We start from the raw sequence: 20,509 nt of genomic DNA, 5'->3' as shown, positions 1-20,509 counted from the left end.
GAAGGAGCCGTGCAATTAACAACCTTCCCTCACTTGTAGGCTGTTCTACAGTGTCCTGCTGAGATAGTTTACCAGGAGATGATTCTTCAGCCAGAGAAGATGGTCCTATGGAATAAAACCCTGTTAGCATGCCAGGTAAATATCTGCAAACTAACTGTTAATTACTTATCGCTAAATGTAACTTCTTGTACTAGCGACTCTTGATCTCTTCTAGCCACTTCTAGACAGGGACATCACCAGAAACAAGTTGTAACGTTTTGTGTGTGGCATTGTCTGCATTAAACTCTCTTAGAGAGGAGGCTTTGGGCTAAAATGGATTGTGTCTTGATGACCTTTTTTGATTCCCTGTTGGACATGGCAACCTTTAAAGTTGCCTCAACCTTTTCTGCATCCTTCTTTGAACTCCCCAGAAGCTGCTTGTGGTTAGAGCCACTCGTGTGCTCCCACTTCACCTTTCTAGCATGTATGAGGATGCTTTTGCCACTTGAGAGTTTTACACCATTTGCATGACTGTCTGAGGAATGGGTTGCTATTTCTGCACTGTGTTGTGGGATTGCTTCCTGAAGTGCCTTTGGGGAATGGATATGCAGGGCAAATAAGTGCCCATTTAGAGGAAACAGAATTGAGATGTGGAAAAAATATTTAGAAATGCAAACCTTTTAATACAAGTATGGGGAACCTCTGGCCCTCCAGATGTTGCTGAACTACAATTCCCATCAGCCCCTGCAAGCACGGTCAATGGCCAGAGGTGATGGGAGTTGTAGTTCAGCAAAAGCTGGAGGACCAAAGGTTCCCCGCAACTATTTTAAAGAGATGACCCAACCCTATTTATGACTTTGTTCAGAGTTCTGCAAGTTTGTTCCTGGTGCAGCTTTTAGATGTTTTTTCTGCACCCATCATTTTTTGCAAATATGAGTCTTTCTGTTCTGTCTTGGTTGATGACAAAGCCTTACACCCAACTGAACCAATGCTATCACAATTCTCCCTGCATTTCACTGGGGCTTGTTTTTAGGAAGGTGCTGAAAAATTCCCAACAAATCTCTAGCTTCCTCACAAGGTAGGATTTCTTGAGAGTGTGTTTTTTTAAGATTGGTTTCTGTCAACAGAGGTAGAGGGAAGCATCTCATTTTTCCTCCCAACAGATCTTGCAACGGATCGATGACAACACGTGTATATCCTATGATGTGGCAGCTGGTGCTGCAGGTGGTGTCGTATCACCCAGGTGAGTTCTGATTTGGTCTCAGTCCTTGATGGTCCTTTCTTTTTAAATGACTTGATGGTGACCTCTTGTATTTGCTCCCAGAGACTTTGTAAATGTGCGCCGGATTGAGAGAAGGAGAGACCGGTACATTTCAGCAGGGATGGCAACTGTTCACAGCTCACGCCCTTCTACTTCCAAATATGTCAGGTATAAGAATCATACTGTTGGTGCCATGATCTATTTGTTACCTGTAAGCTTCCTCTGACAGATAGGCTTAAAGCATGCATGTATAATGAAATTATAATAACGTTTTCATTGACAATCCCCCTTGACAAGATAAAATGCAAACTACATTAGCAGTTCCAACAATGAAAAGAAGGTTTTGGATAGTTCTAAAATCAAATTTAGATTGTCTAGTGCTTAATATGAAATGGGACCACCCAAAACTATATGGTAGTGGTTTCTGCATATTCAGGGGACTCCTCAGGTATGTACAAGTATGTTAAGTTTTTAAAAAGAAACAAACATTAACAAATAACCCCTGACCAAAAGCCAACTTGGGGGCCTTTATTGAATGTCTTCCAAAACCTATGGAATGTTAAGGGGGGAGGATCGGGAATTGGCCTGTGTGAACCCCTAATTCATTATAGTATTCTGGAGGGGGTGGGCACTGAATTCAATGTGATATGCACCACGAGGCTAAAATATTCCCCTCCCTGTACTATATTGGGAAGTTTTAGGAGAGAGGAAAGGGGAAAGGGCTCTTTCTCATTCTAACCTGATCTCTTTAGCACTATATAGCACAGCAGGGAAAGGTTTCACAAGGATGGGACACAAGAAGGTTTTTTGCATGTGACTGACCACCAGAGAGCCTTGGTGTCTGGGGCACTGATGTGTCCACCGAGACCAGCTTTTCAGTGAGAGAGCTCTTCCGCTGCACTTCCCAAGTGTCCAGTTTATCTTTGGCTCCCAGCTGCTGTCTTGTGGCGAGTAAAAGGCTTCCCTGAGCTTCTCCCAACAAGGCCTCTTTGTTGTTCTAGGAGCCTCCACCTCAGGTGACCAGCTTGGGTGGCCTCACTCACTAGCTTCATTTTTCTGAGTAATAGCATTAAAAAGTCATTGGCCTTTAGCTCAGTGTCTGCATAGCTGCCCGGGGAAATCTTTGAGAAGGGCAGTGTCCATTTCACATGTCAGAGCACATCGTGAAATACATTGTGTCTTGTCTCTCTGTCTTGTTCAAGGTGATTGGATTTCTAGCATTTGAAATACGTGAGAAATTTTTGAAACTGTGAGTTTTCTGCTTCTAATGTCAAACAGAGCGGGGGATGACATCTATTCCATCTCCTCCCCCACACTTACCTTTAGGAAGCCTTCACCTTTCTCTTTAACTGCTCTTGATGAGCTATATTCTGCTTTCCCTTGGTGAACAGTTCCAAGGGCACCACACTCCTGGGTTTAGTTTCCATTGGATGAGAGCACACCGGGGACTTAGGGTTCTTCTGCAAAATTAGCTTTTCTTACAAATAATGTAAATGCAGTTTAAGAGGCAGCAAACAGCCACTCTTCCAGCAATATAGGGACTTGCTCTTTTAAACAAAAGATGAGGCTCCCAGTATTAATTCTGTACCCCCATCAAACTGCAGCCCATGCACAGAAGCTTATAACTGCTGAAGTCCTTAATAGCATGGCCTGGGCCCAATGTATCTATGGGGACTTGTTCTTCGAGATTGAGATGAACTTACCCGTTCCGTAAAGCTCTGCTACATGTACTGCTAACATCTTTGGAAAGGCGCCGAAGGAGGGGCTTTCTCTCTGGTGCCATCACATTTATGGAGCATTCTTCCTCAGGAGACCTCCCAGGGCCATCTCTGTACTGGCTTTTAGGGGATTGAAACAAACGTTTTATTTTGAGCTTTTAATGTACGACTTTAAAACAGTATCGGCCATGGGGGGGTGGGGATAGTATGTATTTGATATTTTCATGATTTCAGAATACATTGCTTTGAGACAAAGATTTTCAAGATTAGGGATGGGGAACCTTTTTCAGCCTTAGGGCCACATTCTTTCATGGGCAACCTTCGGGGAGGGGAAGGTGCATGCCTGGGGCAAGGGATACAGTACTTCCCTTTATACAATAGGCGATGTTCCAGCCATGCAAAAGTCAGATTTCAGCAAACATCCAGGCAAGCAAGAGGCATTATTCATCCCATTCAGGGAAAAGCACCCGAGGGCCAGGCCAGGGGAAAGGGAGAATCCCGAGGGCTGAATAGAGAGGCCTGGAGAGCCCCAGGCCTGTGGTTCCACACCCTGTTGTAGAGAATAGCCAGTCTGTCATTAAACAGCAGTCTTTCTTGCCTGCTTCTCCCTGACAATTTTTTTCTGGTGTTGGCTTTTCCCAGAGCGGAAAATGGCCCGGGAGGTTTTGTTGCCTTGAAATGTCCCATGAATCCCAACCTCTGCACCTTATTCTGGATACTCAATACAGACCTCAAGGTAAAGCATGTCTTGTCCTTTGGATGTTTTGGGTTGAGCAAGCCAGCTGTGACTGCAAGCTGGTCTGTTTCTCTCCAGATCTACTTTTGTAATGTTTTCAGAATAATTGGCTCGCTCCTTAAACCTTGGAAGCTACAGAGGTTTTTCACGTTAATTAAATGGAAAGGTGGTCCAGATGCTGTTGCAGCATAAAATCTAATCTACCTCACATTTCAGTCCTGCACCCCTTTAAGAAATGTGGTATGTGGTTGTATTGCTGAAGGTCAAGGTGCGTTTTGTAGAACAGTTCAGGTGAGCGGAGAGGGTTGTTCCTCCTCCAGAAGGCAGAGTCAGGCCAATTACATAGATTTGCTAGCAGGAGGGTGCTCAGTTTGGGGATATAACTTTGACCTATGAGATGAAAAAAGGAATGCTGAACAGAGGAAAATGCAGGAAAGAGAGGCATTTATGGGAGACCCTATATTGAACTATCCCGTGACATTTATATACATAACACAATATATACCTAGCACAAGTGTTACCTGTAACAGCATGTTAAGGATTATCATGGTGCCCATCTGGGTTCAGAAATTGCTTAGTTCTGCAGTTCTTCGTGCTGTTTAGATTGCCCTAACCTTATGGTTTAAGGGGAGGGGGGCATAGCACAGTCGTAGAGCGCATGCTTTGCACATAAAGGTCCCAGGTTCAATGTCTGGCATCTCCAGGTAGCTCTAGGAAAAGCTCTCTTAATGAAGCCCAGGAGAGCCACTGTCAATCAGTGTGAGCAACCCTGCGGTAGCTGGGCCAATAGTCTGACTCAATATATGGCAGCTTCCTATATTTCTCTGTTTAATTCAACTGCCCCATCTTAAAGAGAGGGGGGACATAGTTTGGTGGTTGAGCACATGCTTTGCATGCGAAGGTCTGAAGTTACTTTAGTGGCATCTCCTGAGTAACAAGGATGTTGGGTAGCAGGGCTGGCAAAGACCCAAGACCTTGGAGAAGTGCTGCCAGTCAGAATATACGGTACTAGGCTAGATGGACCAATGCAGCTTCCTAATGTGGAGACACTGAGGGTGGTATCCAATGCTAGTCCTACTCAGAGAAGGCCCCTTAAATTTAACAGACATGACTAACTTAGGGTCATTTCAGTGGGTCTACTCTGAGTAGGACTTAGTTGACTACAACCCTGAAGTTGGATCTTGAACTTCACTCTTTGTTTCTTCTTACAGGGCCGGCTTCCCCGATACCTCATCAACCAAAGTTTGGGCGCCACCATGACAGAATTTGTGTTCCACCTGCGCAAACAGGTTATGGAGGTCACAGCGAGGTCTTAAGTTCTTACAACTCCTTGCTCCAAAGTTGCCTCTTGAGCACACTAAAAGCCAACAAGGTCCAAAGAACTGGAGTTTCTTTTGTTTTATTCCTACCTGAAGGGAAGGATCAGATCTCGCAGCTGACATTCTGGTTATAAGGGCGAAGTGCCTTTTGCTGCGTCTTCAGGTTGTCAACCAATTAAAGGCCTGAAGATGATGACCAAATGGCAAGAGAGAGTTGAGACAGCAGATGATCTGTACCAGAGCAAGTTGGAGAAAAGCACCAAGATTGTTTCTTCAAGTCTCTCACTGATTATCAAAGGGAACATTGCTAGTAGAACTTGAGCCATTTCTTGATTAAGATGTGCCAAATTCCTTCATGATCATGCTTCCGGAATCTGCTAAGTGCTTACCTGTATATCCCTCTTTCTTTCTCCTTGGGCATGATAATTGTTTCTGCCCATAAACTTATCCAAATGCCTTCCATAGCAGAACAGAAGAGTGCCATCAGATAACCTGCATGTACAGTGACTTAGCTGAAGTGCAGCAGGTTAAGGTAGACAATTTCCCAGCCACTACTGTGTCAAGACTGGCTGTCCATCCGTCTGAAGGGTTCCATGCTCAGCATACCTGCGCCTGCATCAGGAGGATGTGCTGGCTGAATGTATGGATGATATTTGCCTATCATATCCTTGAAGAGGTAATGGCTAGAGAGAATTGAATCTCCTGCCACCTGTCAAGTATCTGGATGTCACCTCTGCACCAAACTGACATCTGTCATTTCTTTCCCAGTTCTATCATGCTTTATATCTGGTTTCTACTTCTGCTCATAGCAAAGACTATGAAATAACACACACACCCCAAGCCCTTCCAGACTAAACTGTGGTTCCTGGATTTGTTTGTAGGCTACAATGGGTAGTAACTGAAGCCAAGATCTGTAACTGGTTCTCTTGACTCATTAATACAGTGGTAAAGAACGAAGGCTCTTTTCTGCAACTCTAGAGCAAGTAAGCGTGTGTGCACGTGTTCCTTGGAAGGTTCTTGACTGATGCCTGTTATCAGAACTGAGCACTGATAGCAACCCTTGCCCCTATTGTATCATTGGCTGGGTTTGTCATAAAAGCAAATGCAGCATACTGAGACTAGGACAGACATGCTAGAGCCCGTGTTTATGATAGCCCCTTCCCCTCCCACAAAAAACCCTTTAAGTGGCTTTCTTCTGCTGTCATGCGTTCACTCTCAATAACAGTCATTCTCCAGGTGGAAAAACTACATAGCCCATGAATCAGAGCCTTGAATTCTGAAGTCTTGCGTCTTTCTCTCCACCCACCCCATCTTGCTTGGGTAGAAAGCTGGAGATGTGGGGGGTGCAAGGGCTATGGAGTGTAGAACATTGCTAGAATTTCCCTTGAATGGAATTAGCATCTCAAATCTCTTAAAAGGGTCAGCTTTGGGATACTGGGTGAGAGGGGGGAAGTGAAATGTGTGTGTTTAACGCAAGTGCAATATTCCTGACACCGAGCTAACATATAACTTATCAGAAGTATCCAGGGTTATTGGCCTTGATATCAACGGTCCAAAGCATTTGGGTTAAACCACACTTGCTCCTATGATTTTCCACTGTAATGAGACTGTTTTTAGAGGATGTTTTATGTGGAATTGCATGGAGATTGCAGCCTTGAGGCAGACATCTTGTGCTGTCTCCCATACCGCTGCAATCCGTTCCATGCTTGCATATGAAGGAGATGACTTCTCAAGCGATTCCTGCACTTTTTAAGGGTCTGCAATCAGAATTAGACTAGTAGATTAGTCACACATGCTACTCGCTCTCTCAGTGCTTTCCAAGACCCTGAGGCAAGACTTAAGTCAAAAGGTTGACAGGAAAGCAGATGAAATATATTCCACACTGGATTTCTTTGGAAGAGTAAACTGTGCTTGACTTCCTCAACAACTGGGCAACTAGCATGTGTGCCAGATCTTTTCTTGCAGCCTTATTTTCAGTAGACGAGCCCCCTCACACACACTTTTGTATACTGGTTTCCATCCCCCTGCCCCTTTCAGTAAGCTCCTCCCCTTTTATTTGTATGTGTAACTGTCATGGCATTTTGTGTAGGGGATGGAGCTTTTAACAAATGCAGTCTCCTCTGTCTGATATCTTTGCCAGAATAGGTGTGGTTGCAAGAAGCCTTTCTCATTGTGGTGGAAAAGGTACTGTTTACTATTCAGGCATCGTGATGGGCTTCCCAAAATGAAAAAGATGAGGGAAAGAGGTTTGCCATCCATAGCAGCTGTCCCAAGCAATTCCTTTGCAATATTTTTTACATTTTATGCTGACATCAGAGATTTGCAAGGAGTTCCCATTTCTAAGAATCTGCTATTAATTTTATTAAAGCGCCTTGGGTTGTTTGCATTTCAAATGGACTCAAAAAAAGCTTGCGGACTTTGCAAATCTAATGCACAGAACTATTTTCTTTGACATGTGGGGAGCAGACCCTCCACACCTCACTTAAAAAGTCACTTGAATAATACACATGCCTTTTGCGTTCAGTATTTGATCTAATAAAATCTAATGACAACACTCCTCTGGCTCAATGTGTCTTCCTGTCCAGCGTGACAATAGCTCTTTCCTTCACCTTCAAATCTCTATCCATAAAACAGAACCAACCTACCCACTGTAGCATAAGAAACTGGGGTGAAAAAATGACTATTTTACCTAAATATCAGAGTCTCCTGTTCCAAACAAATTCCTGCTCCTTAACTTGCATGAGCCACTTTGGGAGACAATAATTGTCTGAAAAGCAGAATAAAAAAAATGCACAGTTTGCTGGCACTTTGGCAGTACAGTCCTGTTTTCTCAGAGGCAAATTCCTGTGTGTTCATTGGAATTTTCTCCTCAGAAAGCATGTCTGGGAATTTCAAAGTGTTCTGTTGTCTCTTAGAACAACCCTGTGAGGCTGATTTATTGTTTGCCATTTTACTGAAGGAAAATTCCAATGGAGAGTCTGATTTGATATACCAGTTGGCAACTTGCTTTTCAAAACTGCACACAGATGCAGTCTGTATGAGTAGTGTGACATCAGAGTTGCAAACTCCTGTGTGATTCCAGCTTCCATAGTCACTCCTATGGCCTGTTTTTTTCCCCTTCTTTCGTGCAAGTTGGATGCTGGCCTTCCAGTGGGAGTCAATTCTAAGCAAATGAATTGCCTGAGGTCACACCATGACTTTATAGCAGAAGTGGAGATTGAAACTACACTAAATGGAATGGGGCAATATTTACAGAATAATGACATGCCTGCTCTGTCAACAATGGACAGAGTGTGGGATTTTCTGCATCGGGTGTCAAAATAACTTGACTGGTCTTGCATACTATACCCCTTAAGGGGGGAGGAGAGAGCATTTGCTGCTCTGCCTCACACAGCAAAATATCTTGGGCCAGCCTTGTGAGATCTTCCTCCCTGCCACTGAAGTTAGGCATCTTCTGATTAAAGCTGTTGGGCGGGGGGAACCTGTGGCCCTCCAGATATCGCCGGACTGCAGTTCCTATCATCTTAACCATTGGCCATGCTGGGCTAGGGCTGATGGAAGTTGGAGTCCAACAACATCTAAAGGGCCACAGGTTCCCCATCACAGGACCCTTTTTTAAAAGAAGAGGATTCTACAGCTCTGTCCTCCACTTCATCCTTGGGCATCTCACTTGGGATGGGAGCCTCCACTGAGACAGAGCTTAGTTCAGGTCACATTCATATCATACGTTTAAAGCACATGGCTTCCCCCCAAAGAATCTTGGAAACTAATTTACCTCTCATACAACTACAATTCACAGCTCCCAGGATTCTTTGGGAGAAATGCTTTAAATGTATGGCGTGACCTTTGTCAAGGCTCAAAGTGCCTACTCAGCAATGAAGAAGCTCTGGGCAGGCTGCTCTCTTGCCTGCCTCGACTAAACAAAGTGGCTGTGAGAATGAAATGAGACGTCTCCATTTATGCTGCCTTGAACTGCATGGAGGAAGGGCAAGTTGTAAGTGGAATAGATGACATAAGGCAAAATTGCAAAACTTCTAATGGCTAGTACAGAAAGACCTTGGCTCTGTTCTGCCCCTTGTAATGCCTTTCCAAGCATATGCTCCTTTGCTTTTATGTTCCTCTGCGGTGCCCCATAACTTGCCTAATCTTGTGGGTCTCGTCTTCTGGAGGAAGATCCAAAAAACAAACCTTTTCATTCTATATAAACACCAAGGTCACAATGTACTGTTTTACGCTATGAATTTTGTTTTAAAGGCCTTGAGCTATGTGGGAAAGATCTCACATGATCACTACTTATGACTGGCAGATAATATTTAAAGATAATTTAAAAACTCCTTTGCCTTGTTTTTTCCCCAAGCAGAGTTCCTTTTGCCACTTGGAATAACATCTGCCACCCCCGTTTTTCCTCTTTTCTGCCTTTGTTTCATTTTGTTTCATTTCAATATGCTAGTTGCAGGCCTGTCTTAATACCCACAATATTTGCAAGGAAGAGTGAGAGATGGGTTTCTGGTACAAAGCTTGCTGCTGCGGTTGCCATATGGAAGAAGAACTGGAGAAGAATTCATTGATCATTGGGTATGTGTTACACATTGGCATCTTCATTTAGAAGCCCCAAATTTTTCCCAAATTTGAATAAGTTATAAGCAATAGGAGCCATCTGCATAAACTAATACGAGCGCGTTCTGCTTTCAAAGTGGTGCTGCATGGAGGCTGGCAGTTCTGGAATCCATCTCTCCAGTGATTTATGCAGTGGAAAGGAAAGGAAGTCCGGTGAGGGGAGTTTGCTTTTTAGTGCAAGCTACTGGAACCTATAACAACGTTGCAGTTTGGAATGTTGGTGTTTAGGGTCCCAGTCAGCCAAGCAACCATGACCTTTTCTTGGATACTCCATTTAATTCCCCCTCCAACAGCAAGCTAGCATTCCCTTCATCTGTTAATGTTTTGTTTCTAAATATATTTTTTTTACTTCTGCAAACTTTGGTGTTCCCTCAAGCCTGCTGAAAACCTCCCTCTTGCGTGGGGGTGGTGAAGGTCTTTTGGCTGCGTAACTTATAGGATCCATTTTTGGAAAATGAAATGATTCTGTCCTTACTTTCACCATGTTACTAGAGTGCTTTCAGTTTGCTCCACCATCTTTGTATATGCCTTCACAAAAGCCCTCTTGAATATATGGCTGCTATATTTCTAGGGCTGCAACCTTAAGTTGGTAGATGTATCAGCTTTAATTCATTGGTCACTGGGGATCAGTTTTAACTGAGGGTGAATTTTAAGTGGTTGAGCTACAAGTTAAAGCTGCAGTTGATGGGAGTTGCTCCAGCCCCTTGGTCATTTTGGTCCCCCTTCTCTGCACTTTAAAAAAAGTAAAAGATACAGCAACCAGAACCGTACAACCATATATTTAAACGGTACAAGCGCAGTTGCACCATAGAATTGTATGTCTGAATGATTGTCCTCTTTTACTATGTAAACTGCTTTGAGAACTTTTAGCTTGAAAAGTGCTGTATAAAGATTTTAAATAAATGTGTGGAACGGGGTTCACATCCAGACTTCCAGTCCCAACTCTGTATCTACCAGACCAGAGAGAGGCTTTGCTGTCACGGAGATGGTACAGTTTGTGTCCCTGCTGTTCTGCTTTGGATTGCAGATGGAGGAATCGCATAATGAAAAACTGTTTGTTCGGTGCATGGAAACAATTAGCATGCCTAGTTGTTGTCAGCTCTACACTGCATCAGCAGTGTCAGGGGGGGCTGGAAATTCCTGGGTCTTTGGCAGGGAAGGAAAGTCCTTAGCCAGTAGTCGGGTTGTAAATCTGCCAGGCCTATCAGAAGCGTACTTGCCGAGTCAGAAGTCCAGAAGCGAGGTCAGTGGAGGTCCGGGATCAATTGCTAAGGAGGTCAGTCAAAGAGATGCTGCAGGGAAACTAGGTCTACACAAAGCCACCCCTGACGTTGCAGTCAGCAACAAGCTGCAGCCAAGGTGTGCCTTATAAAGAGCAGGATGGACAGCAGGTGTGAGCCCTCAGCGTTTGGGCCTTAAGGAGACAGGCCTGCCTCTCTTCTGCCTGACCTTCTGCTGTCTACGTTCTGCAGGTGAGGGGGGAGTATCCTGTTCACTGTCTGTGTCTGGCTGCAGGGCCTCTGCTGTCCCTGGGGTGCTCTGCAGCTGAGGGGCAGAAGGAGCTGGATTCTCAGGAGGCTCCTCCGTGTCTCCTGCTGCTCCTGGGTCTGCTGCTGTTACTCCTGAGTCGTCCTCATCTGAGGAGTCCTCTGACGGGGCCATGGCAGTTGTCTTGGCGCAGGGAATATTTTTGTATTGAGAAGGATTTGCTTATGTGAGCTCCCACCTGCAACCGAAAGTGCACAGTTAGGAACATATGAAGATGCCCTATGCATAGTCAGGCCATTGGTCCATCTTGCTCAGTACTGTCAACTCTGATTGGCAGAGATTCTGCAGGAGTTCAGGCAGGAGACACTTCCAGCCCACCCTGGACATGCCGGGGGACTGCAATGTGTTTTTTCGACAGAGAAATCAAGAACTGGAAATAAAATCTAAATCTTGAATATTTTTAGGAAGATAAATGTAGTCCTTGTTAGATTTATGATATCCAACCATGAGCTTCTCTATTCTGAAGAGAATTTTAAAAACATTAGAGGCAGAATGTCAGGAATTTGTTTCTGATGTTCTTAGTAACATATATAATATAGTTTAAAACAAGGTCTGCTGCAAGGCTGCCTTTATTCCAAACTGTTGGCTGAAATGCTGTGATGTCACTGGACGTTCTTCAGCATTCTAGATTGAGAAGGGTAATCTGCCACAACATACTGAAAACGTAATATTGTTAACTGTTTGATCCATAGTGCAATGGCTGCGAATGAAAAGGAAGATCACTTTGGGTTTGGTCAGGATCCATGTATTTCTGCAACCTAAATGATTAAATGAAAGCTGAAGAATCCAAATTTCACACTAGACTGTTGCTTTCTACAATAAATTCTCCTTTGATCATACAAGATGGCAGTTAACAGTCCAATAGACCATAGCTTGCTCAATGGTGATGGCAGTGCTTGTAGTTAGGCCCGTTAAGCCAAGCCCAAGTGTGCAAGATTATTCTCAAGCTCTAGTGCTTGGTTTTGCTCTATGACTGAGAACTACTGGATTCTTCTCTCCATTGATTTTACAGGGATGAGGACTATTTACCTTTCCTTGGCCACTGTGAGAATAGGATGCTACATAGCCCTGTAATCTGATCCAACAGGGCTGCTCTTAAGTTATTATTTAGTGAGTTGCTGTTTTGAATGGATATGAGCATCAATGGTTTCTTCCCAATGTAGGATTCAAAGCTGAAGCAGATGAGCTCCTTGCTGTCACTTCCAGCACCTCATATGAATCCCTTCGCAATCCTCAAGAGGCCTGCAGGCTCCACAGTGCCCTGGCTGAGCAGACAACCATTTTGGCTGAGCAGACAACCATTTTGGCCGCCATTGTGGCGGTCCACCAGAGAGATATCTCTTTGTCCTTGTGAGTAGGAGAGGGATTCAGGGGAATATCCTGTTAGGGCATGTGTTGTGTGCATGGGACATAATTTCAAAGGCAGAAGCTGGGACATGACCCACAGTGGCATGAAAGCTACCATTAAGGCAGGAAGAGCAAGAAGTTCCTCCAGGTAGCTTAAAAGTGGTTTTCACATAGATATTTCTAATGTGGTGAAACCTCTGCGAGTTGACTCCTTCTGATGTGCTAATTGGCCTTATGAATACTTCAATAACTTGCCCATTTCCTGGAAAATCATTTAAATGTGGCCTAAGCCAGGAGGTGGTAAGCTGTGATGTGGATAGTTCTTCAGAGACCTTACTGTGCAGCCTTAACAAGGTTGGTCTTTGCTCTGTCATCCCAACACCACCGTATGAATAACAGTGGGAATTAGCCCTAAGCCACATTTTTTTATGTGTTTGTCTATTTTTCTCTCTCTTAGACAGTATGTTAGTTTTATCAAATTAGTAATGTCCCATATTCTGTTGATCCAGTCCAAAACCACAGGTGGCTTAGGTTGTTTCCAGTTCACAATTTTGATTTTTGCCAATGTTTATCAAGTTGCGACCATTTCCAAATATGTATCCAGGACTATATCTCTTAGGTAATTTAGTAAGATAACATAAGGATGGTGTGATAACAAATATCCTATCATTTTGTATTTGCATTTTAGGATAATAACCCAGTATGCTTGTCTTTTCAGATATTGCCAAAATAAACAGGATAAATCTTTAACATTTGAGGACATCAAGGGGCAGAGACTTATCTAGACAAAAAATACTAGCAGCACTCACTTTCTGTGTGTGCCTTTTTAAAAACAATAGTTTGGCTGCTGCTACAAGCAGAGATGAGCCTGCTATTGGGGGGCCCAGTGGCCACTGCCATGTTCCTTCCCATGATGCCTCACTAGAAACGATGCTAGCATTATTCCAGAGGCATTGTTGGACTGTCATCTCCTTCCTCCCCCACCCTCCACAAAGCCTCTGGAATAAGCCTATGGAATGACACTGTGCCCCAGTATAGCTTTCTTCCTAGTAAGACATTGTAGGGGAGCACAGGGGGACCATAGATGGAGCTGCCGCAGGGATGTCTTCCTACCCACACCCCTAAGAAAAGCCACTGTGGTTAGTGGCCTTCCGCCCACGAAAACTTCAGGTGATTGTTCTCTTCCTCCCTTCCCTCCAAAATCACTGAACATGCCCTTCTTACTAGAGGCCTGCTGATGGGCCTGTAAATGCTCAAAAGCTGGTTTGGCTTTTTTCAAATAGGCTCTTGACTGTGGGTGGACACATGCATGCAAATACCTCTCCTTTGCAAATTGGGAGTCTGATCAGTCACACCAAACATTTTCCTTTGTATTTATGAGTTAAGTGGTGATGTTTTCCCTTCTCCATGTGATGGCACAGTGCAGTGTGGGCCTTCCTGTCACCCCAGAGGATGATGCCCAGACCCTTTACAACGAAGCAATCCTATTGAAATTCTCTCCGTTTTTCAGGTAGCTTCTTTATGGCTCTGAAAGGATGGTGTCTGGTTAGTCTGTTCTTCAAGAGAGATCTCTGTGAAACTCTTTCCTTCCTCTAGAATAGAAAGGCCCCAAGGCATTATGGGAAGAAGAGTGCCATGTTCTTTTTTCGTCCCAGGTTTGCAATGTGCTAACAACCATTTTTCCTTTGAAGAAGGCCTAATAACGTTGCTATTTAGCAATTGTCTGCAATGAAGGACTAGAAACACCAGGGGGCGCCAGGTAGAACTTAAGCTAGAAATAATTTTGTTGCCGCTTTTTCTTACCTTTTTTCAAAGCTTGCAGGCTGATTTCCTTAATCAAAAATTACATTGTGTTACCAGGCTCTTCTGTCTTAAGTGAGCACTGTAATTTCATTCTCCGGCCCTATCCATTCTATGCTAGGCCTGTGCTACTAAGGATCTAGAACTTTTCCTAGTCACAAGAGTTCTTTGAAGTATCCCACCCCTCCAAAAAAAAAAGTGGTCAGTTGTTTGGTATATTTTATATCAGGATCCCTTATATCTTCTGTCTTTTAAAAGTGTGGTAGCAGCAGTTGGTTATAGCCATTTGTTTTTGTTTTCTAAAACAAAGATCTGGGGGATCCCTGACCCTTCCAGTGACCCAAGGATCTCTTCCATGATTTCTATATAGGGCTTGCTCCTACCATGAGATTCTGTGAGGTGGAATGTAATTGAGTCTGTGTTTACTGCTGACTGGGGGTATGAGCATTATTTTTGAGTTTTCTACCTCAGAGGTAGTCCAAGACACCAATTGCCTTATTTCTTCTCCATTTTTATTCCCTTCCCTTCCCCCACCCCATTCCCCAATCCTAGGATAGGCTGCTTCTCCTTGATGTGGAAGAAGAATTCCTGTCAACTGTTCGGCACTTCTACCCTGTGGAGGAAGAAGAGTACAATGGATCTTCCAGCAATGGAGGACCTATTATTCCTAGTCCTGTCTTGGTCACAGTGAGCAGTGAAACTCTGGAAGAGACGAAGGAGGAAGTAGATGAAGAATAAGCTGAAGAGAAGGAGAAAGTTAGAAAAAAGCTGAGGGAGGCACAATGGGGTGAAACCAACTCGATCTTTGGATGAAGAACAAATGCAGTTGATGTATTCAGACTCATAGACTAGGTGATAAATACAGGCTAGGGGCTGCACTGCTGAATCACGGAGCTGTTGGACACTCTCTTTGACTTAGAACTGATGCTCCCCTGTCTTGTGTAACCATTTCTCTCATTCTTTTGTATTATAACCTTGATTAAATAATGCCATGGATTAACAAACAGCATCATTTCTCATGCTGCTCAGTCTATGGATTGTCTTCTATCCTGTTCTCATAAAACGGGAGCGGATGAACACTTGGAAGCAAACAAACTGCAGCTGAAATGTTCTCTAGGACCAAAACGTGGCTCTGCCACATTGCCCCTGGATTCTTTTAGGCTGATACCTTATTTTATGTTTTGCCCCCCAAGACTCAGAGTAATGAACCTTATCTCATTATTCAGATCTTTCTGTCTTGCCTGTGGCGGGGTAGAGTCTGAAATATGGAAAAGGACCCAAAGCTACTGCCTGTCATAACATGCACCACAAGTGCATATCAATGCCTCTTATGTAAGGCAAGCATATTGACTTCTGTCTACAGCAGGGGGGGGGAATGTGGGGGGCCCAAAGCCTCTCTGTCTAACCAGTGGGATTTTTCCCAGGCCACACCCTTCATCATCCCTTCTCTGCACCCTCCAGGATGTTTGGAGTGAAGTACCAACACTTTACAAGTGACCTGAACCAGTGGGGGGAGGGGGTGATAGACAGAAAGGAAATCTATTCTTCCCTCTGCCTCCTCCTCTAAAGTGTTTGTCATTTTTGCAGCTGTGCTCCTCCCCTACTTCCCTTCTCTTCCTGTCTTGTTCTCAGTTAGTTATAATGGCTTCCTGAATGGAAATCGCATGGCTGCTTTAGCATGTAAGATTTACCTCTTTGTAGTAATAAAGCTTACATTTTTTTATTCTCTCAACTATCGGTCTTGACAGACCAGATATTTCTGCACTCTGCTATATACTAAAAAATTAACACAGGAGTACTTTCCCTGGCTGAAATCTATCCCTAAACTTGCCTGGATGAGCTGAACTTCAGTTAGCCATGAAGTGAGGCTTCTGTGCTCTTTTCCTTTTCCCCTTTTAATGAAATAGAATAAATCCTGTATAGGAGATGGTTGCAATCTTGTTTTACCTGAATTCCCTTTAGATTCCTTCAGCACTGAGTGAACACAGCTCATCTGATTGCAAGGCTGAGTGTCTTCAGCAGTTGGACTGGACCAGCACCAGAATGTGGAACTTCAGCTTAGAATTGAGCATCCTGAGAGTCTCAGCTCTTTTTTTTTTTTAAGAAAGCTTCTAGGCTTTAGTGTAGTAAACAAAGGCTTGAAAACAAATAGGATATGCTTAATGGAATGTCAAAATCAAAAAGGCATGTAGCTGAGCAGGGCTCCCACTGGACAGGGAGCAGGGCTTTGGTGCGCTGTACAAACTCCTTTCTCCATTATTAGCAGACAAAAGAAGCTGAATAAATTAATAAAGTGAAATGTGCCTATATTGGCATATGAATTTCATTTGCATGACTTGTACAGCTCATGGGCATTGCTTTTTGGCTCAAAAATGGTGTTACCTTGATTATCTGTGTGAGAGATGGGAGGGAGGGGGTTGTTAGGTTTAATGCACATAACATGGACATCCAGAGGGACAGCAGTCCCCCCCCATCCTGGATGAAGCATAATTCATAGATTCCTAGTTTTCATTTTTTTAAAAAAGAGTACGTTTCTAACATATGAGGCACAATGTGCAGGCACTATTTCCCTCTTTTTTTGTTTTGTGAGAAGCTTGCCTACTCCCACCCTTGCATAAGAAGAGCCCCACTGGATCAGGCCAATGGCCCATTTATTTATTATTTATTTATTTATTGTGCTTTTATACCATCCTTTAGCAATAAGCTCTCATTTAGCCCAGCATCTTGTTCTCACGGTGGCCAACCAGTTGCCCGTGGGAAGCCCACAAGCAGAATCAGTGCAAAGAGCACTCTCCCCCTTCTGTGGTTTCCAGCAACTGGTATTTGGAAGCATAAAGCCTTTCAGTTATGTTGGTTTATTTGCAGTATTTACTTTGTGCCCCCTTCTCTCCACAAAAAAAAAAAGCCTGTGGATGTGAATGATGCATAACGTATATAAATGTTGCACATTGACCACACCTGCCTAGAAAATGTCTTTTCTGTACCTTGTGCAAGAAGGATCAGCTTTCTGTTCTCCTCCTTTTTGCCTGTCCATTTTTTGTGCTTCCAGACCACCTGTTCTTCTGTCATCACTCTCTTCTCTTGCTCTCTGTGTGTACAACCTGTCCCTGTTATACAAGCCAGTGGAGCCTGGTGACATGATTGCTGCCGTCCTTATCGCTAATCCCTCTGGCTCCCTTTCTAAATAGCAGAGTCTCTGCTTGCTGGAAACAAAGACCTGCCTTGGGGAATTCTTCCTCTAACCCTCCCCGCAATAATCCAAAGCGGGATGGATCGTATGGGCCTTTTCCTGAAGTCTTGATCCCAGAGTTTAAGCATCCAGACCAGTTGGGCAAGAAATGTTGGAAGCTTCTGTACTCCTCCCTCCTGGCAGAGAAAAAAACACACACTCATCCTGTCACCATCCTTCCTGACAGCTGAGAACAGCTAGGTAATTAACAAGTCTTTAACACCCCCCAAACTCAACTTTCCCTGTGATGACTTCTTTCTTCCATGTGGAGGTATCTGTGGTTTTGCACTTTCACAGGAATCTTGCCTATGTGCATAGACAGTCATATCAACTGTTTTTGAACTGTAGAGATTGAAAATGAAAGGTCAGGTCTCGTAATGCCTTGATATGACTACATGGTGCAGCCACATTTGGAATACTGTTTACCTTTCTAGTCCCTCAGTCTAGAGATGATATCAGAGAGCTAAAAAGTAGGTTTAAAAAACTGAGTAAATATTTAACTGAGGCTGCAATCCAGCACACCTGCCTCAAAGTAAGGCTCATTAAACTCAGTGGAACTTACTTCTGAGTAGATATATATTTGATCACACTGTGAAATGATCAAAATATTGTAGAATGTTAGAATGGACATTCTCTTAGCTAAGGCACATGCACCCTTTAGCCCAATCTTACAAGGCCCTCAGCCTGCTTTCAAAAGCCCTCTGCAAACAGTCAGTTCAGACCTCTGGCATGAGCGATCTGTCCTCCCTAACCCCTGGCAAAAAGACAGAAAGAACACAAGGAGTGGCCATGCCCACTTTAGGCTCTGGCCCACCTACCACTGGCTTTGATCCTGCCCATAGCCAGCATGTGCATCCCACCCACAGATTTACCCCTGAGGGAATGTACCACTTGAGAGAAAAAAAAGGTTGGCCATCCCTACCTTAAGAGGAAAGGATTAGAAGTGTTTACAGCTTTTTTTTATATATAAAAGACAACTAAGGAGGGAACGAGAGCCAGTGTGGTGTAGTGGTTAAGGTGCTGGACTACGACCTGGGAGACCAGGGTTCGATTCCCCACACAGCCATGAAGCTCACTGGGTGACCTTGGGCCAGTCACTGCCTCTCAGCCTCAGAGGAAGGCAATGGTAAACCCCCTCTGAATACTGCTTACCATGAAAACCCTATTCTTACGGTTGCCGTAAGTCGGGATCGCGTTGAAGGCAGTCCATTTCCTCAAGGAGGGAACACAGGATCTATAAAATGGTGTATAGACAAGGCTAGAGATGTGAGGGCCTGAAAAGAAAAATGTGGGGGGTCCTGGGTTTTTCACAGTTTTTTCTCTTTTTGGGGGAAAACCCCAAATTCAGGGGAAAAAACTCACGGTCAAACTTTTTTCAATTTTTCTGATTTTTTTAAAAAATATGGCCTCCACCTTTCCAAGTTGGAGAGAGAAATGTGTTTCTCTGAGAGTCTTCTCAGTGACTGACTCACATCCATTCACTCTGATTGGCTCCAATCAGCATGAAAGGACGAAGAAGCATGTTGTTAGTGAAGTGAGAAGACTGTTCTCAGTGGCTTTCCCCTTTCATGCTGATTGGCTTGCACATAGGAACCCTGCTTCCCAAAAAGTAAGGGGTCTAAGACACACACACCCCAACCCTGAACTATTATACTCCTGCCCAGCATCCTGCTTCCAACAGTGGCCACCAGCTTGATGCTCCCTGGAGCTTACATGCAAGGGCAGGAAGCTGGTCCATGCGGGAATCAGGATGGTGGGCTAGGGGAAGGCTCGGTCTGATATAGCAGGGCACAGCCAGAAGGAATAGACAAGTGATCTCCTTTGATTCCCCATACAAAAGGCAGGGAGCAAAGGCTAAAATCTTTCTTGCCTGCTGTGCTATTGTCTTCTGAGGCACAGCTGGCGGCGATGTGTGCAACAGCTTTCTTTGTGGTGATGCCCTGTATGTGGAACTCCTTGCCCCAAGATTTTTAAATTATTATTCCTCTCTATTTGTGTTCTACCAGCAAGCAAAGGCATTACTCATTTTAAGCAAGCTTTTGATTCTGCAGTGGCTTAATTTTAATTTATTTGTCAGTCTGGGCTCATTGTGTTCTTGTTCTTTGCTGCCTTTCTGTTTTTTTAATGATGGACTGTTGTTGTTTTTATACTTTTTATGTTTTATAAGCTGTTTCGAGCAACTCCTTTTTTGAGGGGGGAAGCAAATATAAATTTATGTATAAATAATACATTCCGGTGAGTGCATGTTTGTTTTTCTTCCCCAACTGGCTAAGCCTTTAACAGTCTCACCCCCTTGGCCTGAGCAAAGGTCAGCATATTATGATCCTCACTATGGGGATAGAAATAGCTAATCCACTGTTTTTTTGGCTAGCGGCCTTGCAGGGAGGGCAAGCCAAATTCCATTCCCCTTCAGCCAGAGATGTGATCATAAGCCTCGCATCGATGCTACATCCCTATCCTACCCAAGGCTGCCACCACCACCTCCCACTCGCACGTTGGTCTGTTAAATGTGAGCAGCTTTGTATGGACTCGGCAACAGGCAAACAACTCTTGCCCAAGATGGATAGGGAAGGGACAGCGGATCTGGCCTTTGTTTCAGTTTGGCTCAGAGGGTTCACAGGTTTGTCTATGAAGATCTGTCAGCTAGCCTATGGCTACACCATTTTAAACATGCCCAATCTTGTCTGATCCAAGAAACAAAGCGAGGTCATTGCTGGTCAGTACTTGGATGGGAGAGGGTCTGTCAGCCACAGTGCTGTTAAGAAGGAATATAGATCCACTCTTTAAACATCTTAAACAGTATACAAAACTACATCATAAAACAATTTTTAAAATCTCATAAGAACAGACATTCTGTAGAAACAGGGTCCAATCTTGCAGGTCAGGAAAGCTTCTTAGGCAAAAGGAGATGCCTTTACAAGCCTGCACTAGTCGGAACCTCACCTAGAGTACTAT

General features: G+C 44.0%; 2 protein-coding genes across 6 annotated transcripts in view; both read left to right on the top strand.

Annotated features, from left to right (window-relative positions):
- Positions 1-7,567, top strand: part of STARD3 (StAR related lipid transfer domain containing 3) — a 33,135-nt gene extending 25,568 nt beyond the window's left edge. For 4 of the 5 annotated variants that reach the window (XM_061589402.1, XM_061589404.1, XM_061589403.1 and 1 more), the window contains 5 exons: positions 40-135; positions 1,143-1,222; positions 1,304-1,408; positions 3,601-3,694; positions 4,906-7,567. In XM_061589402.1, the coding sequence (XP_061445386.1) occupies positions 40-135; positions 1,143-1,222; positions 1,304-1,408; positions 3,601-3,694; positions 4,906-5,010 (480 nt within the window). In that variant the 3' untranslated portion in view covers positions 5,011-7,567. Of the gene's footprint in view, positions 1-39; positions 136-1,142; positions 1,223-1,303; positions 1,409-2,442; positions 2,526-3,600; positions 3,695-4,905 lie in introns of those variants that run through there. The other variant, XM_061589405.1, reaches the window with a different exon arrangement.
- Positions 7,568-8,770: 1,203 nt separating this feature from the next.
- LOC133368035 (melanoregulin-like) lies at positions 8,771-15,331 on the top strand. The gene is given in 7 exon segments (XM_061592116.1): positions 8,771-9,007; positions 9,464-9,588; positions 9,708-9,783; positions 11,051-11,102; positions 12,342-12,478; positions 12,481-12,528; positions 14,878-15,331. Coding segments are annotated over 6 exon segments (651 nt in total). The 5' UTR covers positions 8,771-9,007; positions 9,464-9,511; the 3' UTR covers positions 15,139-15,331.
- Positions 15,332-20,509: the final 5,178 nt, after the last annotated feature.

This window comes from Rhineura floridana, chromosome 11, assembly GCF_030035675.1.
Source record: "Rhineura floridana isolate rRhiFlo1 chromosome 11, rRhiFlo1.hap2, whole genome shotgun sequence".
Taxonomy (NCBI): domain Eukaryota; kingdom Metazoa; phylum Chordata; class Lepidosauria; order Squamata; family Rhineuridae; genus Rhineura; species Rhineura floridana.
The sequence above is the reverse complement of the archived record's forward strand: the minus strand, read 5'-3'. Positions and strand labels throughout refer to the sequence as shown.